Source organism: Phalacrocorax carbo, chromosome Z, assembly GCF_963921805.1.
Source record: "Phalacrocorax carbo chromosome Z, bPhaCar2.1, whole genome shotgun sequence".
Taxonomy (NCBI): domain Eukaryota; kingdom Metazoa; phylum Chordata; class Aves; order Suliformes; family Phalacrocoracidae; genus Phalacrocorax; species Phalacrocorax carbo.
This window is the reverse complement of record NC_087548.1, coordinates 31,675,770-31,698,539: the sequence shown is the minus strand read 5'-3', so window position 1 is coordinate 31,698,539 and position 22,770 is coordinate 31,675,770. Positions and strand designations below refer to the sequence as shown.

The 22,770-nt window shown below is 38.8% G+C and overlaps 1 protein-coding gene across 1 annotated transcript in view; it reads left to right on the top strand.

Annotated features, from left to right (window-relative positions):
* The first annotated feature begins 12,681 nt into the window (after positions 1-12,681).
* LOC104046015 (histone-arginine methyltransferase CARM1) overlaps positions 12,682-22,770 on the top strand; it is a 48,301-nt gene continuing 38,212 nt past the window's right edge. Inside the window, exons 1-2 of the mRNA XM_064439544.1 lie at positions 12,682-12,688; positions 12,883-13,008. Of these exons, the coding sequence (XP_064295614.1) occupies positions 12,682-12,688; positions 12,883-13,008 (133 nt within the window). The remainder of the gene's footprint in view (positions 12,689-12,882; positions 13,009-22,770) is intronic.

Genomic DNA, 22,770 nt, shown 5'->3' with positions numbered 1-22,770 from the left:
ATCTGTGATTAGGCTGTCCATCAAGACTGCATTCTTACCCTTGTAGCATTCAGTTTTTCTGTAGTTTTTATACTTCACCTATCACTGCTGAATTTGTCTGCACCTGTTCTATTCTTGTATGTCTGTTATGTAATAATAGTATTTGAGTATAGAGCTAGATAAGCATGTAGGCTACATTGCATAGCATAACGTATAGTATATAGTGTATTGCTGGCACTGAGAGTCATTTTAAAGGCACAGGTGTGAGCTGTGGTTGATCAGCTCCTGGAGTTCACACTCCTTACTAACAGTGTAAGCCAGTAAAGCTTACACTCAAGTTTTAAAATTTCCCCCTCAAGTGGATCCATGTTGGGGCAATACAGTGTCTAAAGTCAAGGAATATCAATACGAACACTCTGTTCCCCAGAAAGGAGCGTGAAGCAGTAGAACTTCTCCATGTTCTCCATAACAACTGGTTATGATCCTGAGAGATGCAGAAACTGACAAATAAATACATGACGTTAAAACAAGGAAGATTAAAGGATTATGCTGTATCAGGCAATGGATCTGTTTTAGCTGTGGGACAGGAGAAAGCAAGAATCTCTACAATGCAGTGTTGGTATATGTAGAGTGGGAAGAAACACTGGGCTTTCTAAAGTACAGGTGCCAAAGGTAGCAGGTGAGTATACTTCTGAGTGCTGTGCAGTGGGGCCAGAGCTGAGCTGGAGCTACAACCATTTGGGAGAAGTGTCCATCAGGGAGGCAGTGGTTTTTGGTGAGCTGTGCACCCAAGGAGAGCTGGAGGCTTATGCCTCTTGTGGAGTAAAGGTGTTGTCAGTAAGATAGGTGATCACTGGGCCCTACGTATTTTCTCTGACAGTTCTTAACCACTGATTTGGAAATGAAAATGTCTGTGAAACTACTCTTGAAAGGTAGCCTGCTGCTGCTGAGAGAAGTCTGACCTTGGCTCAAAATATTTTTCAGGGTGCTGAACAGAAGGAGAAATTTTGTTGGCTGACATAGTGCATTGCTTTGGAAGGTTTGGATATTCAAAATGTAATTTGTAGCTGATTTATGGAGTAATCATAACAGAATTGCAAAAGTTGTGTTATAAATAATGAGAACTTCTGGAAAGAAAGTAGAAAATTTGTGTCTAGGAAATGGTCCCAGGAGACAGAGAGAAAAATCCAGGGCTGCAGCTTACTTGGATCAAAGGAAGCTTAAAAGCAGATGTCCAAGTGTCATAAGATGCAAATGTAGCAGTGGGGTCGCTTCTCCAGGGCTGGGAGAGGTGTTTCGGATTCCCTTTTCTGTGATAATTGGTTTGTAAACAGGTGGTGATCTTAAACTGAGGCCAGTGAAGTTCTAATTGAAGGCTTCAAAATCTGGCAATATCTGGAGGTTTTGCATAACCACAGAAGCTCTACTTTAATTCTGTTATATTCTTGTTTACTTGCTCTGAGAGATCAATAGCTACTCTTTCTCTGAAATATTTTTCCCCGCTTCATATGACAGCTCTTTAGACCATTAAAAGAAAGTTCCTTGAATACTTTAAAAAATACTATAAAAACCTTGGAATCATGTATTGATTTTGGTTCCTTCTGTTGCTGTGTTACTGTACTTCTTTTTTTCCCCTTACAGGTATCAGGGATATAAACACAGCCAGGATTTGAGCTTCCAAAGAACTAAACACATCCAACTTGCCTTTTCCTAACAGAAGTAGATAACATTGTGCTTGGTCATGGTGCTTTTAATATGAAATGAGGTTTAGAGCTATTAAAGCTGAGAACAGGAACCTGGCAGCTAACAGCTTCAGCAACATGTTCTTCTGCATGAAAGTGCAAGTTCTGTAGGAACACATATTATACCATCTCTTCACTCATTAATTTGTTTTTCCATGGGTTAGTTAGTAAGTCTGTAATAAATTTGTGGTTTGTTCTTTACATGTGGTAGGTGAAGTGAAAAAAATAGAAGAAAAACTAGAGCACTACACGCACAGGAAAGACTACATGGTATATGCTATCCTTTTAGATTGTTGTTACAGTTTTTTCACTCACGCTTTTTTTTTTTAACTACTGTTTAATTATTGCTGATCAGAAAGTTTGAGCTTCTATGGATGGCTGTGAATTTTGGAAGAATCAGTACAATAAGTGAAAGCCCCAAGGAAAGTCTATTGTATTTTACCACATTTTTGCATCACTATTTATATTTGTTTAAGATCTTTCACATCTTCCTTAAGAGTTGCCTCTCAGAGTTCCAACTTTTGAACTCTAGGAGACATTATACCCAATTTTTGATCGAGTTGTTAACAAAATCCTATTTTTTGTTTAAAGATGTCACCTACTCTTCAGGAGGTAGTTCTGTGCCACCAGAAGCAGGAGGAAAATTCATACTGACTTCAGATACACTTTTCATGTCCCAGCTTGACAGAAAACGAAGTGCAGATGAACTGGATGGGCAGTGAGAAGTACCAGCTCCCACAGGATATGATAGCTGTAGAGAATCCCTGCTGCCTTTTGTCTTATTGAGTACTGGTATTATAGGTCATATATTTAGCATTTTTTAAATTACATCAAAGAGAAGGTATGCTGCATTGTTAGACTCAAGGAGAATGTGTTCTATTTGTGCTCGAGAGCAAGGGTACTAGTTAGAACATTACAGCTTGGAAAATTCATCACTGCTAGTCCAGATCCACCAATTCAGTGGTAACAAAACATTCGTGGTAGTCAGCTTCAGACACTATTGAGCTGGACTGGATACCAACCATTAACCATAACAAACTCCACATCGTTTTACTTAGCCCTTGCTTAGTTCCCCTTAACCCTCCCCCCCCATGCAGTACTTTGCAAACGGATATAATTGCGTCATTTTTTTCCTATCCCATACTAAGACCAGTTTTAAATCCTAAAATGTTAGGAGATTTAGAAAGTAAAATAAATCACTTACTTGCTGAAATTCAAAAGTATCAGAATTGGATGTGGTGGAAAATGTATTAGTAGTATGAATGCTTATGTTCTAATACTGTACCTTCATGTGCATTGCACAGATAGTACTACCATCAGCAGCCTTGGTGTGCTGGTGGAGGGCAATCACTGCCAATAGTTCTAAACAACAGAACTGATGTTATTCACCATTTCTTTTTTGCTGTGAAAATCTTCATTTTCCTAGTGAGGAAAAATCAGTTGCTAGAGGAAGTTTGAGCAGACAACATAGTTAATATTTTAAACATATAATGCATGTCACCTCTGACACGCAGGTGACATGGAGGCTTTTAGCTGTCCTTTCTGACTTCTTTCTACACCTTTAGGGCAGAACAAAGGTTGTCGGGGGGAATAAACAAAGCACTTACTGTCTTTTTCTTATTTTATTCTGAGAGGAAATTGCAGGTCAGACAATTCTTAAGGCAGAATAGTTTGTGTGAAGGAATAGTAATGTGGTTGAAGGAGGTATGAATAGAAACAGCAGTCCTGAAATCTGCTTTTAACTGTTTCATGTCATAGTACTAAGTATTCCAGTGGTTAGTTGAGTAGGTAAATTCTTAAACTTACATTTCACAAGGGTCTTTTTTTAATTATATCCCAAGTACTAGTTTTTTTTCTTCCAAGAAGAACTTTTGCAATATGTAAGTAGTTTGCTAAACAGCCGCTGCTTTTTGTTACCCTGGAAGAGCAAGCAAGTAAAGCAGAAGTGCAGGTTTTGCAGTAGGAGCATGCATCACATTTATTGTTTGGTAATTAGCATTCATTTTTTATAGAGAGGTGTAAGTATATGTCCACACATATATGAGTTTATATGGGTAGGCAGATTAATATATGTAGAGATAATAATTTAAAGACTGAATCAGGAAGTTCAGTAACTAGCCTGAAAGAGATGACAGTGTATGCTGGGTGGCTTGCTTTGGTTTTGGTGGTGGCAGGGGAGGGTTGGTTTACGCAAGTGAGCAAAGCGGTGATGTCAAAATTGGAGACAGCAGTGGTCATGCACTGGTGGAGTAAAGTCGGGACCCTGAATTTTAGGAAAGCAAGCTTCCAGCTCTTGAAGGAGTTAGTCAATAGGACCCCATGAGAAACTGCCCTCAGGGACAACGGAGCAGAACAGAGATGGCAGATCTTTAAGGACACTTTCCATAGAGCACAAGAGCTTTTGATCTCCAGGTGTAAGAAATCAGGAAAGGATGGCAAGAGACCAGCATGGATGAATCAAGACCTGTTGGTCAAACTAAAGGGCAAGAATGAACTGCAGAGGCAATGGTGTCCTGGGAATAGTATAGGGATGCTGCCTGGTTGCGTAGGGATGGCGTCAGGAAGGCCAAGGTGCAGCTGGAGCTAAACCTGGCAAGGGAGGCAAAGAATAATAAGAAGGGCTTCTAGAGGTATGTCAACCAGAAAAGGAAGGTCAAAGAAAGTGTACCCCCTGTGAGGAACATGACTGGCAAACTGGTGACAACAGGTGAGGAGAAGGCTGAGATACTCAACAACTCTTTTGCCTCAGTCTTCACTGGCAACCTCTCTTCTCACACCTCTCGAGAGGATGGACCACAAGGTAAGGTCTAGTGAAGCAAAGTCCCTCCCACTGTAAGGGAAGATCATGTTTGAGACCTGTAAGATATGTAAGTCTGTGGGATATGTAAGATATGGGATATGGGAGATATGTAAGTCTGTGGGATGTGACGAGATGCATCCCTGATGATCCTGAGCCCTGGGAGAATTGTCTGATGTAGTTGCCAATCTACTCTCCATGATACTTGAAAAGTCATGGCAGTCAGATGAAGTTCCTGTGACTGGAAAAAGGGAAACATTGCACCCATTTTTAAAAAGGGTAGAAAGGAGGGCCCTGGGGACTACTGACATGTCAGCCTCACCTCTGTGCTGGGGAAGATCATGGAACATGATCTCCTCCTGGATCTTCCTCCTGCAAGCTATGTTAAGGCATGTGGAAGACAGGGAGGTGATTCAAGACAGCCAGCATGGCTTTGCCTGACCAAACTAATGGCCTTCTATGATGGAGTGACCTCTTCAGTGGGCAAGGTAAGAGCTACAGACATCATTTATCTGGACTTCTTCTATAAAGCCTTTGACACAGTCCCCCACAGCATCCTTCTCTCTAAATTGGAGAGGTATGGATTTGATGGGTGAACAAGGAATTGGCTGGATGATCTCATCCAGAAAGTAGTGGTCAACAGCTCAATGTCCAGGTGGAGACCAGTGATGAGTGGTATCCCTCAGGAGCCCATACTGGGACCAGTACTGTTTAATGTATTCATCAATGATAGGCAGTGGGACCAAGTGCACCCTCAGCAAGTTTGTGGATGACACCAAGATGAGTGGTGCAGTTAACATGTCTGAGGGAAGGGATGCCATCCAGAGGAACCTGGACAAGCTGGAGAGGTGGGCCTGTGTGAACTTCATAAGGTTCAACAAGGCCAAGTGCAAGGTCCTGCACCTGGGTTGGGGCAACCCCCAGTATCAATACAGGCTGGGGGATGAAAGGATTGAGAGCAGCCCGGCTGCAGAGAAGGACTTAGGGGTGCTAGTGGATGAAAACCTGGACATGAGCCAGAAATGTGCACTTGCAGCCCAGAAAGCCAACCACATCCTGGGCTGCATCAAAAGAAGCGTGGCCAGTAGGTCGAGGGAGGTGATTCTGCCCCCCTACTCCGGTCTGGTGAGACCCCATTAGGAGTACTGCGTCTAGCTCTGAGGTCCTCAGCACAGGAAAGACCTGTTGGAGGAGGTCCAGAGGAGGGACCAAAAATGATCCAAGGGATGGAACACCTCTGCTATGAAGAAAGGCTGAGAGAGTTGGGGTTGTTTGGCCTAGAGAAGAGAAGGCTGCAGGGAGACCTTATTGTGACCTTTCAATGGGGCATATAAGAAAGACTGGGACTGACTTATTAGTAGGGCCTGTTGCAATAGGGCAAGAGGTAATGGTTTTAAACTAAAAACCTAGTTTATATTCAGACTATGTATAAGGAACACACTTTTTATGGTGAGGGTGGTGAAACACTGGAACAGGTTGCCCAGAGAAGTGGTAGATGCCCCATCCCCAGAAACATTCAAGGTCAGATTGGAGGGGGCTCTGAGCAACCTGATCTAGTCGAAGATGTGCATCCTCATAGCAGAAAGATTGGACTAGATGATCTTAAAGGTCCCTTCCAACCCTAATCGTTCTATGACTTTATGATTTGCCTGGGCTTATCATCCTTTCCCTGTCTTTGTCCTTTGAACAAATTGCATCTCTTTTACAAATTAACTTGAAGTTTTAAGGTGCAGTTTGATGGCCCTTTTACTATTACTGGTAATACAGCTTTCTAGGAAGAATTTCCACAGTTTTCTTTGACTGGTTTGCAAAGGTTTAAAGACTTCTTGAGTGAGTTTGTAAAATGACTCCAGCTCTTTCTGAACTTAAACTTTGAATCAGGGCCTTGAAGAAAGAGTGTAAAAATTCTCAACCCTAAATATGTGCTAGTAAAATGAAACTGCTGGAAATTTTCTTTTCACAGCAATAAATTAAGAATCAGATAATAAATGAATCAGAATGAATAAATGAACCAGAAAACATTCAATGCCTTGCTGAATAGGGGTGCTTTTGGATTTTGTTACTTCTGCTGCAACTTGATCTGTACTAAATTAGGACTTTGAACATTCAGTGCTTATGTCAAGAAGAGATAGTGTGGATGGAAATAGGTACAATGGAAAACTATGCACAATTTTCCATTTTTGTATGCTTTTTTCCCTCATTTACTTTCTATGTAGGCAACATACATCAATGAAAATTGCTGCTTAAACTTGTTTGCTTTTAAGTGTCTTGCAGTGCTGCCCAGGTATTTTTAATAAAGCGGTGGTTTCTTAAGGAGTTCCCAGGGGAGTTCCCAGAGGATTTTCAGAGCATAGAGATGAATACGAGAAGAAAGAAAGACGAATCATCTTTGTTTTTTAGATCACAAAGCTAAGTAGGAGGACATTACCAGAAAGTTTTTTAAATCTAGGGGTCAGCCACTAAGTGCCACAGTAAATATTTAGATTGAGGTTACGGTTGTTTTTAATTAAAGGGGGGAAAGTACTGCCCTCTGAAATAGGTTTACTTTTCTGGGTGTGTTTTGGGGAGAGAAGGGGGGCAATTCAGGTTTGTAGGGGCATGGGATTATTTTGCCAAATTACCGAAATTGCATGCACAGAGAAAGCGGATAGATGCCAAGAGAGTTTTATTTAAAGGCTACTGATGTTAGCGGAAAGGTTTTTACTGACTTCAAGGCAGCCTGGATCAGCTCTTGCCTGTCTCTTTTCTCCAACTAAAGCCAATTAAAGGGATCATTGTAAAGGCAGCAAAATGGCAACTGAAAACTGGCATCACTGAGATGTTTTCATAGCTGGCAGAAGTTGTACTCAACAATGCATTTAGTGCAGTGGACTTGCATTTCTGTCTCTTGTACCCCAAAAGCCACTACTGTTTTTTTCTGTGTACTACAGGTGACCAAACTAGTTTTTTAATACAGGGAAGGATTTCTATATAGTAGTAGTGTGGTAATCCTACTCTCACAGGACACTTGCCCATGTTTGTGTTAGCATAGTAAGAGTCCCATTGCTAGCTCTGTCAGTTTTATGATCTTTTCCTGTTCTATCTTGAATTTTCTGTTATTTTAAATCATTTAGTCTGCAGGGGAAACTAAATCTGTGTGTAAATATATTTGGATCTTGAGGTAAGTAAACCTAAACATAAATTATTTTCTCCTTTCAATAATCTTGCATGCTACCTGTAAATTAATCAAGGTGTCTGTATCTGAATGTGTAACTTGAAAATCTTGTATCCATTTATGTTTAGCTATATAATTTCGAATGAGTCAGGCACTAATCCTTATTCTGCAAAAATGTATACTCATAATTTTGCTTCTGTGATTTATTGCCATTGACTTTAGTTGGCAGTATTCCTAGAAGTAGCATGGGTGGCATTATATCTGCATGTGTCTGTAGGATCAGGTTCTTTTTATCCAGAAAACAAATTACAACTGTTTAATAATAGACACCTGGAAAGCAAACTATCTGCACTGAGGTCGTGATGGCCTGATCATTTTGGTGCCAGCTATTTTTATGCCAGGTTCTTCTGGCAACTAAAGAGTGTGCCTTAGAGAGAGGCTTTCCATTCATTTCACACTGTCACATGTATGGGATGTTCCAAATATGCCCTGGACCCTACAGTGGCTTGCAAAACTATAGCAGAAATGCTGTATTAAGGACTTAGTCTTCCTAAAGGCTGGTCTGCTTATTTGATTTCCAAAGTAGCACAATACAAAACGAGTGCAAGGCAGTGTTGGTGCAGACAGTGATAATAAGCTCAAACATGTGCAGGGAATATTTGATGGAAAGATGTTCATATTTTTTTGTCCAAATCTATAATTCTTCAGTCTTTATTAGTTACTATGTTCTGGTTTTAATACTTTGGGACTCCACCATGCACAGTAGCTGTGCGTTCCTGAATAGAAAGGAAGTAAGACTGTTGTCTGTTTAAATGTGTGGCAAATAATGTATTAAAAACATTTATGAAGCAAAGAAAAGTATTCCTGAAGTGGGAAAGTGAATTCAAATACATCAGGTATAATTAAAACATAAGAAAGTAATAAAATATTTCTGCTGTTTTGGAAGCAACACAAGGAGATGGCTGAATATTACAGTCTACTGAGGTAAGGCAGTAAAGATTAGTGATGACTGAAGATTTGTCTGCATCTTTTGCTTTTTTCTTCCCTGCTCCCTTTCACCACTGCTTAAAAAGATAAAACACATCTGACTTGTTCATTAAAATTTAATGAATCTTATATGTACTGGTCAGTGACTACAACTTCTTAATTTCCCTATTTTAAAATTGTCAGTCATAAAAAGAAGGCTAGTCTCTTTAGTTATACATGGATAAGAGAATCTTAATTTACTGCTGTCCTTTCCTTTCTCATTATTAAAAGATTATTTTTTGGGGGAAACAAACTTCATTTTTTAAATATACATTTGATGATGCTTTGCATAGCTGCTAAATATTTAGACATTAGGCTTAACATGTTAGTTTAGTCCTCAGTGCAGAATGAAAGAAGCTCGTATCTCAAAGTGGTACAGATTAATTGCTGCTGGCATTTTTTACTGTGCTGCTCTCACCAATTCTTTAAAAAATACTGCTGCTGAGTATATTGGGCTTCTCAGTCCAGAGGATATTGTGCTTTTCAATCACATTTTTTTGTTAATTTAAATCCAAATGGTCGAAAGCCATGTATCATCACAACTTTGCCATGATAGTTTTATGGTAGCTTCTTTTTGTCTTATTTATGTAAAACAATAGTTGAAATGTAATGATGCCTTCAGAAATGTGTGGACTTAAAATTAGCAAAAATAAAGTAAAAGTAGATATATTTTGTGATTAGAAAAGAGAAGGAGTTGCGAAGTAAGAACACAAGTGCAGTAGCCTTCTCTTTCTGTAAAACTGGTAACTTTACACCAGGCCCTTCTCCTCCAAGATGTTTTTGTATAGAGGAGATGCACTGACTCATTAAATGTCAAGCTGAGTAGACACCAGCAGTGTGAAATCAATTTACAGCTAGCAGTATGAGGTATTATGAAATGCCATTCTTGATTTTTTTTTACTCTAAGTCCTTTAAAAGCACAAGGAAATAGCTCATACGCTGCCATTGTGTTCTTTGTATCCTATCTTACTTGAAAACCCAGTCTTCTATTGCTGTAGTGTCTCTAAGCTGCAGTGATCTACCACCATAGATGAGATTAATGCTTGCTGATTTGAAGTTAATGAAACTGTGCCTGTTTATAGTAGAAATGACATTCTTTAATACTTTTAGAGATACTAGTGTATAATTGAGAAATAATTTTCTCAGACACAAAACACTTCTAGTTTAATATCTATCTAAATAATATTAATTATTTTTAAGTATCTGATTTTTCTCCAGGTTGCTGTAGTATGATTAGTGTCGCTTTCCTATTCTGCGCCTCAAATCACACTCCCATGCTAGTTATTTCAGAATACTTGCTTGAGCTCTGACTGCCTTACAAATTACGTCCAAGACAGTCAGGTTACCAAGAGGGCAGTTGTCCTAAATCATCGCCATTGTCAATCCAAGTCAGAGAGATTCTTTACACCTTCTGGGTGCCAGTTTTACTTACGAATGAGGCTTTAAATGATGCAGTTAATACTTAGAGCAGGTATCACTAGTGATATTACAGGCAGAGGTAGGTGTTTGGATGAAGTGGCTTGTGTATCAGAAAAATATTAGACCTGTTCTCCACGACTTCTCGGAGATTATGGAGAGTGGCCTTGTGATGATGTCAGCAAGCTCTCTCAACACACTCCAGTGGATAGCTTGACCCCTCATAGGGGTTCTGTAGTAGTTCATAAACTAACTCTTCCTTCACTGATGGTGGATCAGTGTTTGGATCATACGGCAATTTTGTTCCCAAATCCTGGGATGCTACAGTGCTGGTAAAGACAGAGGTGAAAAAGGTGTTGAGGACCTCTGCCTTTTCTGCATCATTGGTGATTGATTCTCCTTTTCTGTTTAACAGTGGGCCTGTGTTCTCCTTCTGTTTCTGCTTGTGGTTGACATGTCTGAAGAAACCTTTCTTGTTATTTTTGACATCTATGGCCAGTTTCAATTCAAGATGGCTTTTGCTTTTCTAACTGCATCCCTGCATGCTCTGGCAATGCCCTTGTAGCTCTCAGCAGATAATCCTCCACTTCTCCATCTCTGGTATGCTTCCCTTTTGGATTTGAGTAGACCCCGGAGGTCATGTTTGAGCCAAGGGGCCCTCTTGCTCTGCTTACTTTTCTTTGCTTTGTAGGGGATAAACTGTTTTTGTGCTTCCAAGAGGGAGTTCTTGAAGAACTCCCAGCACTCACTAGCTCCTTTATCTTCCATGGAAGCTTCCCATGGGACCCCTCCCAATTGAGGCCTGAGTGCACTGAAGTTTGGTCTCTAAAATTCAGAACCCTTGTCTTAGCGCTGACTTTCAGCACACTCAGCAGTATCCTGAACTCCACAGTATTGTATACTCAATTAGTACCCATTAATCTAAATAGCTGACACATTTAAAAGTTATATGGAAGATGGTATTGATGGTTATTGGTGGAAGAAAGAAAAGCTTGCATTTTGTGAAATGTGCAGAGGCATGCTTTAGCTGGGACTTCTGGAACACCAGATGTCCATGTGCCAGTACCTTTGCAAGTCTATGAAATGATGCTGGCAAGCTGTAGTAAGCCCAGATAGTTCGGGAACTGCAGTATGTGGCGTACAAAAGGAGTATTCCAGAGGAGATGTCTGTTCAGCCCAGGGAGTATAAAGGGTAAGCATGCCTTCCTTTAAAGAGGCAGTTGTGACAGATTGTAGCAAGCCCAGTTGTCTGCCTTCAGTTTGTTCACAAGCCTAAATTATGGGAGGTTACAAAAACAAATGAGCGTGCAGATGTAAAAGTGTGCCAGCCCAGCTGGGACATATCCACTTTCTTGACAACATTTTTTGCCTGATCAAACTTTGTCATGTGGAACATCATATAATGGTCTTCCTCTCTCTTCTGTTCACTTCTCATCGCAGCAGATGCTGTGAAGTGTAAGGTTTAAAAAAAATACACTGTGTGCCTGTGTGATATGATGATATGTATGCATTCTCACTCTAGTCCTTCAAACATTGCTAGCAGAATAACATAGCTCAGCAGTGTATAATTAGCTTTCTACTGAGCTTTTAGTAATACATTTTTTATTATGTCTCTTGCTTTTCAAGGTGTGTATTTTCTTCCCCTTCATTCTGGCTTTCATACAGTTCTGTCTGTGATTTTTATGTATTGCACTGTATCACTTTTCTGTGTTACTGCCAATTTGTGAACTTTAGTTCTTTTTTTGTTTCTGTTTTGCCTTAAACATTTTACTACTTCTAGTTCTGGTAGTTTTTTTTGTTTGGTTTGTCATTTATATCCAGAGGGATAAAATATGCATGGGCGAAGCATAATGAACACTTGTTGTCGGCAAAGTGGAATAAAATGCATGAAAGGAGGGCCCAGGAATATTAAGTCCTGGAGCTTTGCTGCTTGGGTGATGAAGATATATGTAACACAAAGCCCACGTGATTTCAAAGTTTTACCTGTTGTAGCCCATGTCCGTAGCTGCTATTTGTATGAGGCTCCTTTTCAGGCCCCCTTCAGGTTTCTAAAAGTGATAATGTGCACCTTGCTTGATGTGCTCACACAGTTGTCTCCATGCAGCTGCAAGGCTGATAGTGAGACAGTGTATACTGGTGTTCTGCACCACTTAAGCCTCTGATACTGGATCCCCCTCCCCAAGAAGGACAGCACGCAGGCTTGCCCTCTGCTACTCCTGTTCCTAGCTCTAAAGTACTTGTGTGTTCTTCACTGTCTGAAAAATTGCATTAGTTTTTCTCAGATGGTAGGTTTATTGATAGGTGTCATACATGGTGTGGTACGTAGCGTGTGCTTACAGAAAAAGCTAGTTTACTTCTCCTCATTTAGTCAACATAATTGATCCCTGACTCTTTACCCTGCCATTTCATTTGCCAGAGCAGCATCTCTGGAGGTTATCAGGATGTTGGCACATAGGATTATGGAAGCAAAAGTAGTAGGAAAAATCTTAATTTAAGACATGATTAGGATCCGGGTAAAAATTAATTTAGTCAACTCTCTTCTGAGGCCAGGGCAGCTTCAAGAAACTATGGATGGTAAGTGGGATGGAAACTGTAGGACACTGGAAAATTGGCTTAAGAAACAACATGTTAGAGAAAATGTATTTTCGCCAAGGTGTGTACTTCGGATACATGCTTATGTATATTGTTAATCAAAAGAGACATCTAATTTTTTTATATTGTTTTGTTTTTAAGTGCTAAAGGTTTTCTAAAATATTTTTCCCCTTCAGTTGATGGAGTCTGTGTGTTTAAATGCTCAGTTAATAAAGACACTGAATACTGTCGCGTGGGAAAACAGTCTGTGTTAATTACACTGGGATACAACAGTGCCGTGCTCCAGTTCAAGTCACAAGCTGGTAAGTACATCTTGTGTTTGTGAGTATCTTCTCCTTCCTGCCAATCTACTCTATTGCTAAATTTCTGTTAAAATATGTTGTCTTCTACCTCTGTTTCAGGTTGGCTATTTAAATATTACGTTTTGCTAGGATGATTTGTGCAACCTCATTTGCCTCTAACCTACTCCAACAGCCTTGTATGCAGTACAGACCATTCACATAGTGGACATAACATTTTTGCAAAAAACCTGCAGATTAATTTTGTGAAGACAGTAAATGCAGATAACGTTCATATGACAACTTCATAAACTCTAGTGACTGGTAAATGTAATGCTTTCTGTGGGCAATCAGCCACTAGTGGTTCCCTGTTCAGAAATTGTCTTGCAGATAGTTAATTGAGGTAGTTTAACACACACAGTCAGTTCTTAGGATAGATACTTTGTGTGTAGTGATGCTGAAAATGAAACTCTGTAGAAGCATGACTGTATTTTAGTAAACTGTTGAGATCTGTATTTTTATACTTCCGCCTGACTTGTGTTTTTGTAAATTCAACAGCTGAGACTTTTTAATATGTGCTATCCTCATGTCCTCATATTGGCTTTTGGAAAAGCATTCTTAGTTTTTATGCAAGGAAATTCAGAAAGCTGCCAATTTATTCTGAGTAGTGTGCAGCTTGGCCACAATTTAACAAGAACCAGGGGTTCTTACATAGCAGCCTACACCAGTAGGCCTGATGATTTCCAGGGGGGCATTATAGTTCTTTCCATTTTATATTGTGTGGAACCTGAGACACAGAGCAATTAGATTTGGGTTTTGGCAGCTTATTTAAAGACACATACATGTTTCAAAGCATTAAGGGATGAGAATTTGGATGTAGATGGGTTTGTTTGTGCAATGAGTTGCTAGTCGTGTATCATGTAGACACAATACATGAACTCTCGAGTTGCCCTCTACTAGAAAATAGTTTTTAGATTAACCTGATTTTTTCAGTTGCGTGTCAAAACTTTGTAGCCTTTGAAGTCCTACCTGGTTACAGCCTTTCATCTGTATCCATCAAGAAAAACTATTTACATTTTCAACCTCTTAACTTACTAAAACAATATGAATGTGATCTAAGAATGACTGTGTCTGTTGGCTTTCTAGCTATGTATCTGAGTGTTACAATTCAATATTGTGCCTCCATTAACTTATATCTCTTGAAACTACAATACAGAATTGTCTCTTAACAGAGACCCACATAACAGAAGTGATAATTGAGATTAGGTTGTTTAGCAATTTATTAGTTAACTGCTGAGATAATTAATAATTAATAACTAATAATTAAGGAGTCAGGTAAGTTTTCCAGTGCTCTTTGGTCTGCACTCTCTACCACCTCTTGCCTACCTAGGAAGGTTCTGATTCCAAAAGGCACTGATTGTTTGGGATACCAAGGCAAAAGAAGTTTCTTAGTGCTTTACCCCACCTTTACAAACAAGTATTTGAAAAAAGGTCCAGCTAATTTCTGCACAGGTTGGTGTTTTTCCAGAGAGGAATGCCTTGAAGATTAAGTAGTAAATTCAGTCCTCTTTTCAGCTGTATTTCTTGATGATTTGTGTTTAGTTTATTTATGTAGCTACATATTGTGAAATAGGTAAGAACAGTATAGGTAAGTCCCTTAATTTATTACTACTGATTGCTTGTTAACATGACAAAATTGAGTGTTTTCTATATTTTTTCCACCTTCAAAACTCAGGGGAAAATAAATTGAAATGGCCTGTTAGTCTATGCAACAACTCATAAAATGACAAGAGTGTAATGGGTTGGTCTAAGTAAAGTCTGTTCAGATTAAATGACAAACCTGTTGATATTAAATGGAATGTGTTGGGTGCTGCATTAAGCTGAAAGTTACTCATAGGATATTATTTCCCCATGTCATAAGAATAGCTTGCTGGTACTCTCTTCTACATGTTAGGTATATCAAATAGCACCTACTCTTGAGAAAGTTATATATTATTACAAAGAAGTAAAGGCTATAAAGCAGAAGCAAACTTTTTGTTGTTTGCTGAGTACAAATGTAGATGTTACTTTTTAATGTATTTGCAAGTGTGTGTGTATAATAAAAATAATGCTGTTATTAAAAAATGGAGTGGCCATTCCTTTTTTCATCCATTAAAAGCATTAGTTATGAAAATGTATTGTAAAAGTCCTAGGTTTTTTAAGTCCTCTGTCTTTTAGGAAGGTAGAGGGAGATGAAGAGTGAGGAATGGAGGGACAGCTAAATTCATGCCCTGCTTGTGCCCACACAGAGCATTGTTGTCCTGGATCCAGCATTTAGACAGTCATAAATCATAGACTGTATCTTTCATTTCCTGCTGAACATATGTTAAACATCTGAGTAGGATCAAGCAGGCAATAAAAATGAAAGTTAGTAGCCTACAGGCTTTTCTCCCAAAACAAAGATCATTTCTCTGTAACAGACCAACCAAACAGTCAGTAACTCATCTGTGGCAGACTTGGTATGTAGCTCTCTACTCCTTGGTGGAAATGGCCTGCTTAATTTAGCACAGAATTAGTTCATGAGCATAGGATGAATTGTTCTTTTGGGGTTGTGGTAGAATGCAGGTTCCTTTCTTCTGTTTCAAACCTCATGACCCTGGTGTCCAGCCACTTTCACAGTGCATCCAGGCATTGGACATGCCAATAGTTGGTGTCTGTAGATGTTTTATTAGCACATATCACCTTGAAAGTTGTCTGCCAGCTCTAATAGCTGTGCCACTTACATAGAAGTACATTACAGGTGAAAAAAAAAGTGTTATTTACCATTTCCAGTTATTTATAGCCTATAGTACCTGTGGATGTCCACATACAGAACTGAGCTAGAGACATATGAGCGCTTGTGTCTGTAGATTTTTTTAATATATTTATATAAAATGTATAGATATATATATCTATATCTGTATAGGTATAGAGCTATATATCTATATAGTGTGTGTCTTCAAATATATATCTATATATAGATATATAGATATCTCTATATCTCTCTATATATGTGAAGTACATTAAAGGCAAAGGAATATGGTATGTCTTACGGTGTTTTTTTCCCCAAAAGTTGTTATTTCATGTAATGGCATATGGATCTAATGAGCTATGATTGCTTTAGCAAGTCACACAGTCCAGAAGGAACAAGTTAGTAGAACAGAACAATTGGTGCTGGGGCCCTGGTATGCAAACTGTACTCATTTGGGAAAGAGGTTAGAATGGAGGGTGTGTTTACTTTGAACTAGATCTAGTCTGATCAAATAGACTAAATGACCATTGAGTGCCAAAGTTTATTCCTGGAATGCATATTTTGATTTAATTTCATCCAGAAGGATTCAGGTTAGTGTGTACTGAGACCACTCAGTCATGCAAACTAAAGGACCTTGCCTTCTGCTGTGTCCATATCCATTAGTTTCTCTGTTGAAACTTCTGTGTTTGCCATTGTCTCACTCTGTGGTTTTCTGTGCCATTACTTTTCTTGATTCCATCACAGGCAGATGTTCACAAGTTTTGTAGTGTTTTGACCTGAATCACTGAGTGTGTTCAAGGTGGTCTGATCTAAAGGGAAGATCAAGACCTAATCACTTATGGCACTCTTTTCAGTACCTGTTGTTATCCAGGCTTTACCTGAACATTTCTCCCTTTAGCATTAGCATTTTAAAGTACTGATTGATTCTGATTCCTGGGAGGCAAAATAAAGGGGACTAGGAAAAGGTTAATTTGTTCTCCCCATTTTTTTTAGTAACCCATAACATTCTCTTATTTTCATTGGAATTGTTCTGGGCTGTTGTCTTGCTACTTAATATTAGTGTTTGGCTTTCCAGATATGATCTGATATTTTTTTTCTCCTTTTCTTCTATAGGTGACTAATCTAGCATAGTTTTCCTACAGTTTTAGAAAAAGTGACTATATGAAAGATTCTAAATTTCTAGATTTTTTTTTTTACTCCTATCTGCTAGATCTGAGTACTGCTAGATCTGCCTGACTGTAAATTACAACATGGCAGTGCCAATTCTGCATTGAAGGTAACAACGTGCTTGTATTGGGAATTTGTCCAATCATTTAGTGTGTTCAAAAATCCATTTAGCAATAATGCCTTATGTTCTGGTAAAAGTGGATGAGATCGAGGGTGGGTGTGTGGATAGTTGTTTAAAACAGACATTATTTCATTCCAGTGAGGGAGGGTATGTCTTAGAAAATATTGGCAGTATTTTGAAAATTAATAGCCATTAATTCAGTGCTACCAGATAGTGCGTTCATGTGAGGCACATCTGTGGCCACCAGTTCAGAAGAGGCTCTCTCTAAGCACTACTAGACTTCTTATGCACCAAGACTTTCAGCATTCTGGCTATTTAAAACTAGAAGACACAAGTGAAATACCTGCATCAACCATATCCATCTCAATATTTCCATTTCATCCTGTTGTGCTTCCTTCATTATAGTGTAATTTGTATTCTGAGGAAGCTTGTTTATGTAAAAAATCATCCATTCTTTTGAGGAAAAATAGAAGAAAGGATGTAATGCTTCTTAGTTTAATAGTTCCCAAACTATAGTTTAACTTCAAATGTTTTGCAGTTTCACAATAATTTGTACAACCTTATGTAAAACTGACTACAACTTAAAAATCCATTTCTCTCTGTCTAATACAGCTCTAATGGCTCTCCTGAAGAAAGCAAAACATTTATATTTAGATACTTTATAATGCCATTTTACAAATCATTACTATTTTTTTGTAACATTTTTAGTGTGAGATTGACACAGTGGGGGAAGCTTTCACATCTGCTAGTTCACATTGCTTTTGAGTGTGGTTGCAGCTTGAAATTAAAGGTACTTTAATATTAGTCTTGATAATAACTGCCTGATTTATCAATGTGGCTTCACTTTTGTTTTATATCAGTGTGAATCACTTACTAATGGGTGCAGTATTCTATTAGAAGAAAACCGATTTTAGATGTTTAGCTTGGAGGTGACACAGATTTTTTGCTTTCTGCTTATAAAAGAAAGCATATATTATTAGTGATAAAAATAGGAAAGGTTTTGCTTTGGGAAAAGTATGACTTAGGAAACTTAATGAGATTTAGAACATGTGGCATCCAGTTCCTAATGTGGAATGACACTTACTGTGCGGGTGCCAGAGCAGTGGCACAGGCTGCCCAGGGAGGCTGTGGAGTCTCCTTCCCCGGAGACATTCAAAACGCACCTGGATGCATTCCTGTGTCCCCTGCTCTGGGTGTCCCTGCTCAAGCAGGGGGGTTGGACAAGATGATCTCCAGAGGTCCCTTCCAACCCCTACCATTCTGTGATTCTGTGACACGAGGCCGTCAGTTGTGTTTCCTGTTAAAATGCACAACTGATTGAGTCCCCTGTGTGCTCATGAAGTGCTTACTGACTGAATTTCTAAACATCTAGTTCTCCTGTGCTGACACTTGAAATGATTCACCCACTATTGTGTTTGGAACAAAATCATTCCCATTGCACAAACCCAGACTCATAAAAAAGTTTGAAAGAAGGCTGCAGAAATTCACTTATGAGGTAGCATTGTGGTAAGTGACCTAGTCTGCAAATTGTGATTTAATATTCAGTAATGTTTACAACAAAATGATCTAGTACATATTGAATTATTAGTAAATGAGCTGTTAAATTAACAGAATCCTATTAGTCTAATCTGAGTTTATGGCAGTGAAAAGCTGTATAACTGGTTGAAAGGTATAAAATAGAGAAAAATATTTTGGATAAATATTGTCAAACTGCTATAAACCCAAGGAATTCTGGGAGCTTTTTCTTTTGTGTCTGTGTCATGAATGCTGTTGGAATTTTACTAGGGTACTTGTAATAGGTGTCACTGTGAATTTCTAAAGTCTAATACTTAAAATTGAATGGAAACAAAAAGATTTTCTTTCTCATTTGGAAATCATACTCCAACCTCAGACATCTTGGATAGTAATCTGGCCTTGTATGTATGGCTTACTGTATTTTTACTGCTTGTTTCACTTTTTTGCAAAGTAGGCATTTTATTATTTGGGTATTTTGCAGTTCTGCTGTTCCAAATAGAAGGCTGTCCCACTTGTTAACAGGAGACAGCCTGATCTGTCTGATCATTTCATATAGTCTTGTGATAAGTTATGGACTTAATTCCATTCATTTTTTTCAAATGTAATCGAAGTTATGACTGCACAATTCCCTTCAGTTACAGGCTAAATTTACTGCTTAATGTAGGTACTGCATTTTAATAGTAGCCTGCAGCAGGTAATGCAAAATAATGTGGGAATAGTGCTTATCCATGGCTGTTATGCTAATCTCCTTAGATCAGAAAATCTAACAGCTGTTGGTAAAATATATTTATTTAGTGGTTTATTGAAAGTAGCATTATTTTGGTTTGCTGCTGTGTGGAGTTTATGGGTTTTTATTTCCTACTGAGTTTTCTTTCCCTTATTCTGTGTATATTAGTTTGTGTTCTTTTTTTTTCCTTTTCTCCCCCAACAACCATCCAGGTTTGTTACTGGAGCCTTTTTTTTAAATTCCTTCTCCACCCTCTTTCCCTTTGGAGTAGTGAGAGACTCCATCTGTTTTGAGCAGATGGGTGAGGTGTACTATGTTAATAGCTTGTGTTTGTGTGTCTGTGTCTTCTGCTGTGAGGATAAGCATTCTGTAAAGAGAAATCAGTACAGCAGTTCTGCTTACGCAGAATGCAACCATTTGAATGACGATTAACCAGAAATGGAGTATGAATGTGCCTGCAGGAAGTGCTACAGGGGCCTGGGGCTTCTGCAGTCCTTCTTGGGAAGGGAGTAGTGCAAAAGAGACACCAGAAGCAGGGCTGTTTGGAAAGATGTTCCTGTTCACAGAACTCAGTTTTAGCTGGCCTTTATTCAGGTTCCACACAGTTCAGTCTGTAGGCTACCAGTACAGTAGTTATATGTAGAATATCACTGACAAGTCATCAAACTGTATAATTGATTAACATGGGTTTGGTGTCCAACAGCAAATGTTAGTTAGCTGAGTTGCATAGCTAGTCAAAACTTTACAGCCAAATTCCTCAGTTTTTCAGCGAGTTACAGCTTTCTGTCAAGGTAGAAGTTTTCAAATGAATTTCTGTTTCAAATTTTAATTGGGAAAAAAGGGGGGGGGGAATCACAGATAAATAAAAATTTTAACAAGCTTGGCTTTCAAAGAAAATATCTGTGAATTACACTTCTTGTATTTTTTGAAGTTATTTGCAGGGGATTTTTTTTTTTAATTTCCTCAACAACATCCTTGGGAAACCACTTCAGCCCACAAAAGTGAGAGTTTTCCTTGCCTTCTCTATGGCTAAGAAAAAAAGGAGAAAGTGACACTTTTATTCTAAAAGCTAATAATTCCTTCTGCAAAATGAGTTGTGCTCCAAAGAAGCTTTTATTATGGGGTACACTAGAATATAAATTAGGCTTTTTTGTTGTTTCTTAGTAGTGCTTGCATGAATGTTTTTATCACATGATGTACAATAAATGTTAGGAATTGTATCCCTTACTAGAAGGAGGTTTAATTTTTGTGGAGTAAGCTTGCACACAAGTAGTTACTGAAGAGTGCCTAACAAATTTAAATCCTTTTACGTCTCTTTTTTAACTTTTAAACAGAGATAGTTTGACTTGCTGGAATTCATTTTTTTCTGGTTTATGGATGGTAGAACGCAAGCTTTAATTCACATTAAAGAGTTTAAGGAAGACTTTGGATCCAGTTAAAAATACAGTTGTTTTAAAACCAGTTGATTTTAGCAGGTAAAATGCACAGGTTTAAGTGCTGTGTTGTATTTACTGCAGTGACTATATGTCTATTATATGTACCCAGCACTTGGGCATGTTTTGCAGCCTATTCCACTGTGCTGGAAATAAACTAGTGTCCAGATTAGCTAATACAAACTCGATTAGGCTGCATACTCGTAGTGGTCTTCATTTCAATATTTTCCATTATTTTTAGAAAGCATCCAGATGAGGCTCCTTGAAAGGGAAACATCTGTGTTTATTAGGGGAGTTTTGAGTTGTGTGGCAGTTTGAGAAACTGAGAAGGTATAGATGAAAAGGCAATAAATATGTCTGCTTACCTCTGTCCTAAAGAACATCAGGTCATTCTTGTTGGAGTAGTTCCTGGAGGTCTTACAATGCATGGGAAAGAGGAAAAGCACTGTAAGAGTTACATTTTAAAGCCTTGTGTTATGGTTTAACCCCAGTCAGCAACCAAGCCCTACAGAGCTGCTTGCTCACTCCACCAGGTGGGGTGGGAGAGATAATCAGAAGAGTAAAACTCGTAGGTTGAGAAAAAGACAGTTTAACAGGTAAAGAAAAAGCCGTGCACACAAGCAAAGCAAAACAAGGAATTCATTCACTTCTTCCCATGGGCAGGCGGGTGCTCAGCCACCTCCAGGAAAGCAGGGCTCCATCACGTGTAATGGGTACTTGGGAAGACAAACGTGGTAACTCGGAACGTCCCCACCCCCCCGCCCCCTCCTTCTTCCCCCAGCTCTATATGCTGAGCATGATGTCATATGGTATGGAATATCCCATTGGTCAGTTGGGGTCAGCTGTCCTGGCTGTGCCCCCTCCCAGCTTCTTGTGCACCCAGCAGAGCACGGGGAGCTGAAAAAGTGCTTGACCAGTGTAAGCGCTACTTAGGAACAAAAACACCTCTGCATTATCAACACTGTGTTTAGCATAAATCCAAAACACAGCCCCATACTAGCTACTGTGAAGAAAATTAACTCTGTGACAGCTGAAACCAGGACACCTCGATTCATTAATTTGTCACTCTTGGAACATGCTTATAACACTTGTAAAAGTTTTGAGGTTTTTTTCAACCTACTAGTGGAAAACTTTAGAGTGATTGAGGTGGTGGGGGCACAAGGATTTGTTCTTCAGTCGATGAAAATTTTAAGTTATTTCTCTGAAGACAGCCAAAACTGTTCAAGAAGAGTCATGGCCATCTTACCAATTTGCAATTTTTTCAGAGAATAAAGGAAGAGAAAGAGTTTAGTGGGTGAAAGAAGATGGCTATGCATAGCATAAAGCACTTCATCAAGAAGCACTTGGGCTCTCCCTCTCCCCAAGCACATTAATTTTGGCTTTTACAGGATAGATTAATTTTTGTTTTATATAAACCCTGATAACCCAGAAAATATTGTAAGCAAGCAGGACCTTTTTCTTTATAGATGAACAAACAGGCAAAAAGTCTGCATGATTTGTTCAAGGTAATAGAAGGAATCTCTCAAGACTGAAGAGATGACTGTTGAAGGGGTGACATTCAAAACACTACATTCAAATTACTAGGCAACACCCTTCAGTAAAAAAGCATTATAGTTGAGTTTGCTTTTGAAAAGATGACAGAAGATTTGAGATGAGAAAATCAATTCCTTACAGCATAAAAATAAGATATATAGAGTACTAGAACCTTGATGAAGATTAGAGGGCTGAGGATTAATAAAAACAATCTGTCTGTTCTTGAAAAATACTTTACTGACTTTCAGTTCTGTATGGTTGACTCCTGGTTGCAAAATTAAGAGTTCCAAAGCATGTGACCTGCCAGTATTCTAGCCTGGCTGTCAGTGAGCCAAACTGGTTTTGGTGTCAATCCTTTTCTGGATCTACCCTTACTTTAACTATAGAAGATAATCCAGTTTTCATAAAAACCAAGGTCAGTTCTGGATATATTTCTACATATGACAGATTAAGTTCCCAGATTCTCAGGAAGGATTAAATTTCATTTAATAACCTTGGTCAATATGCAGGTGAAGCCATG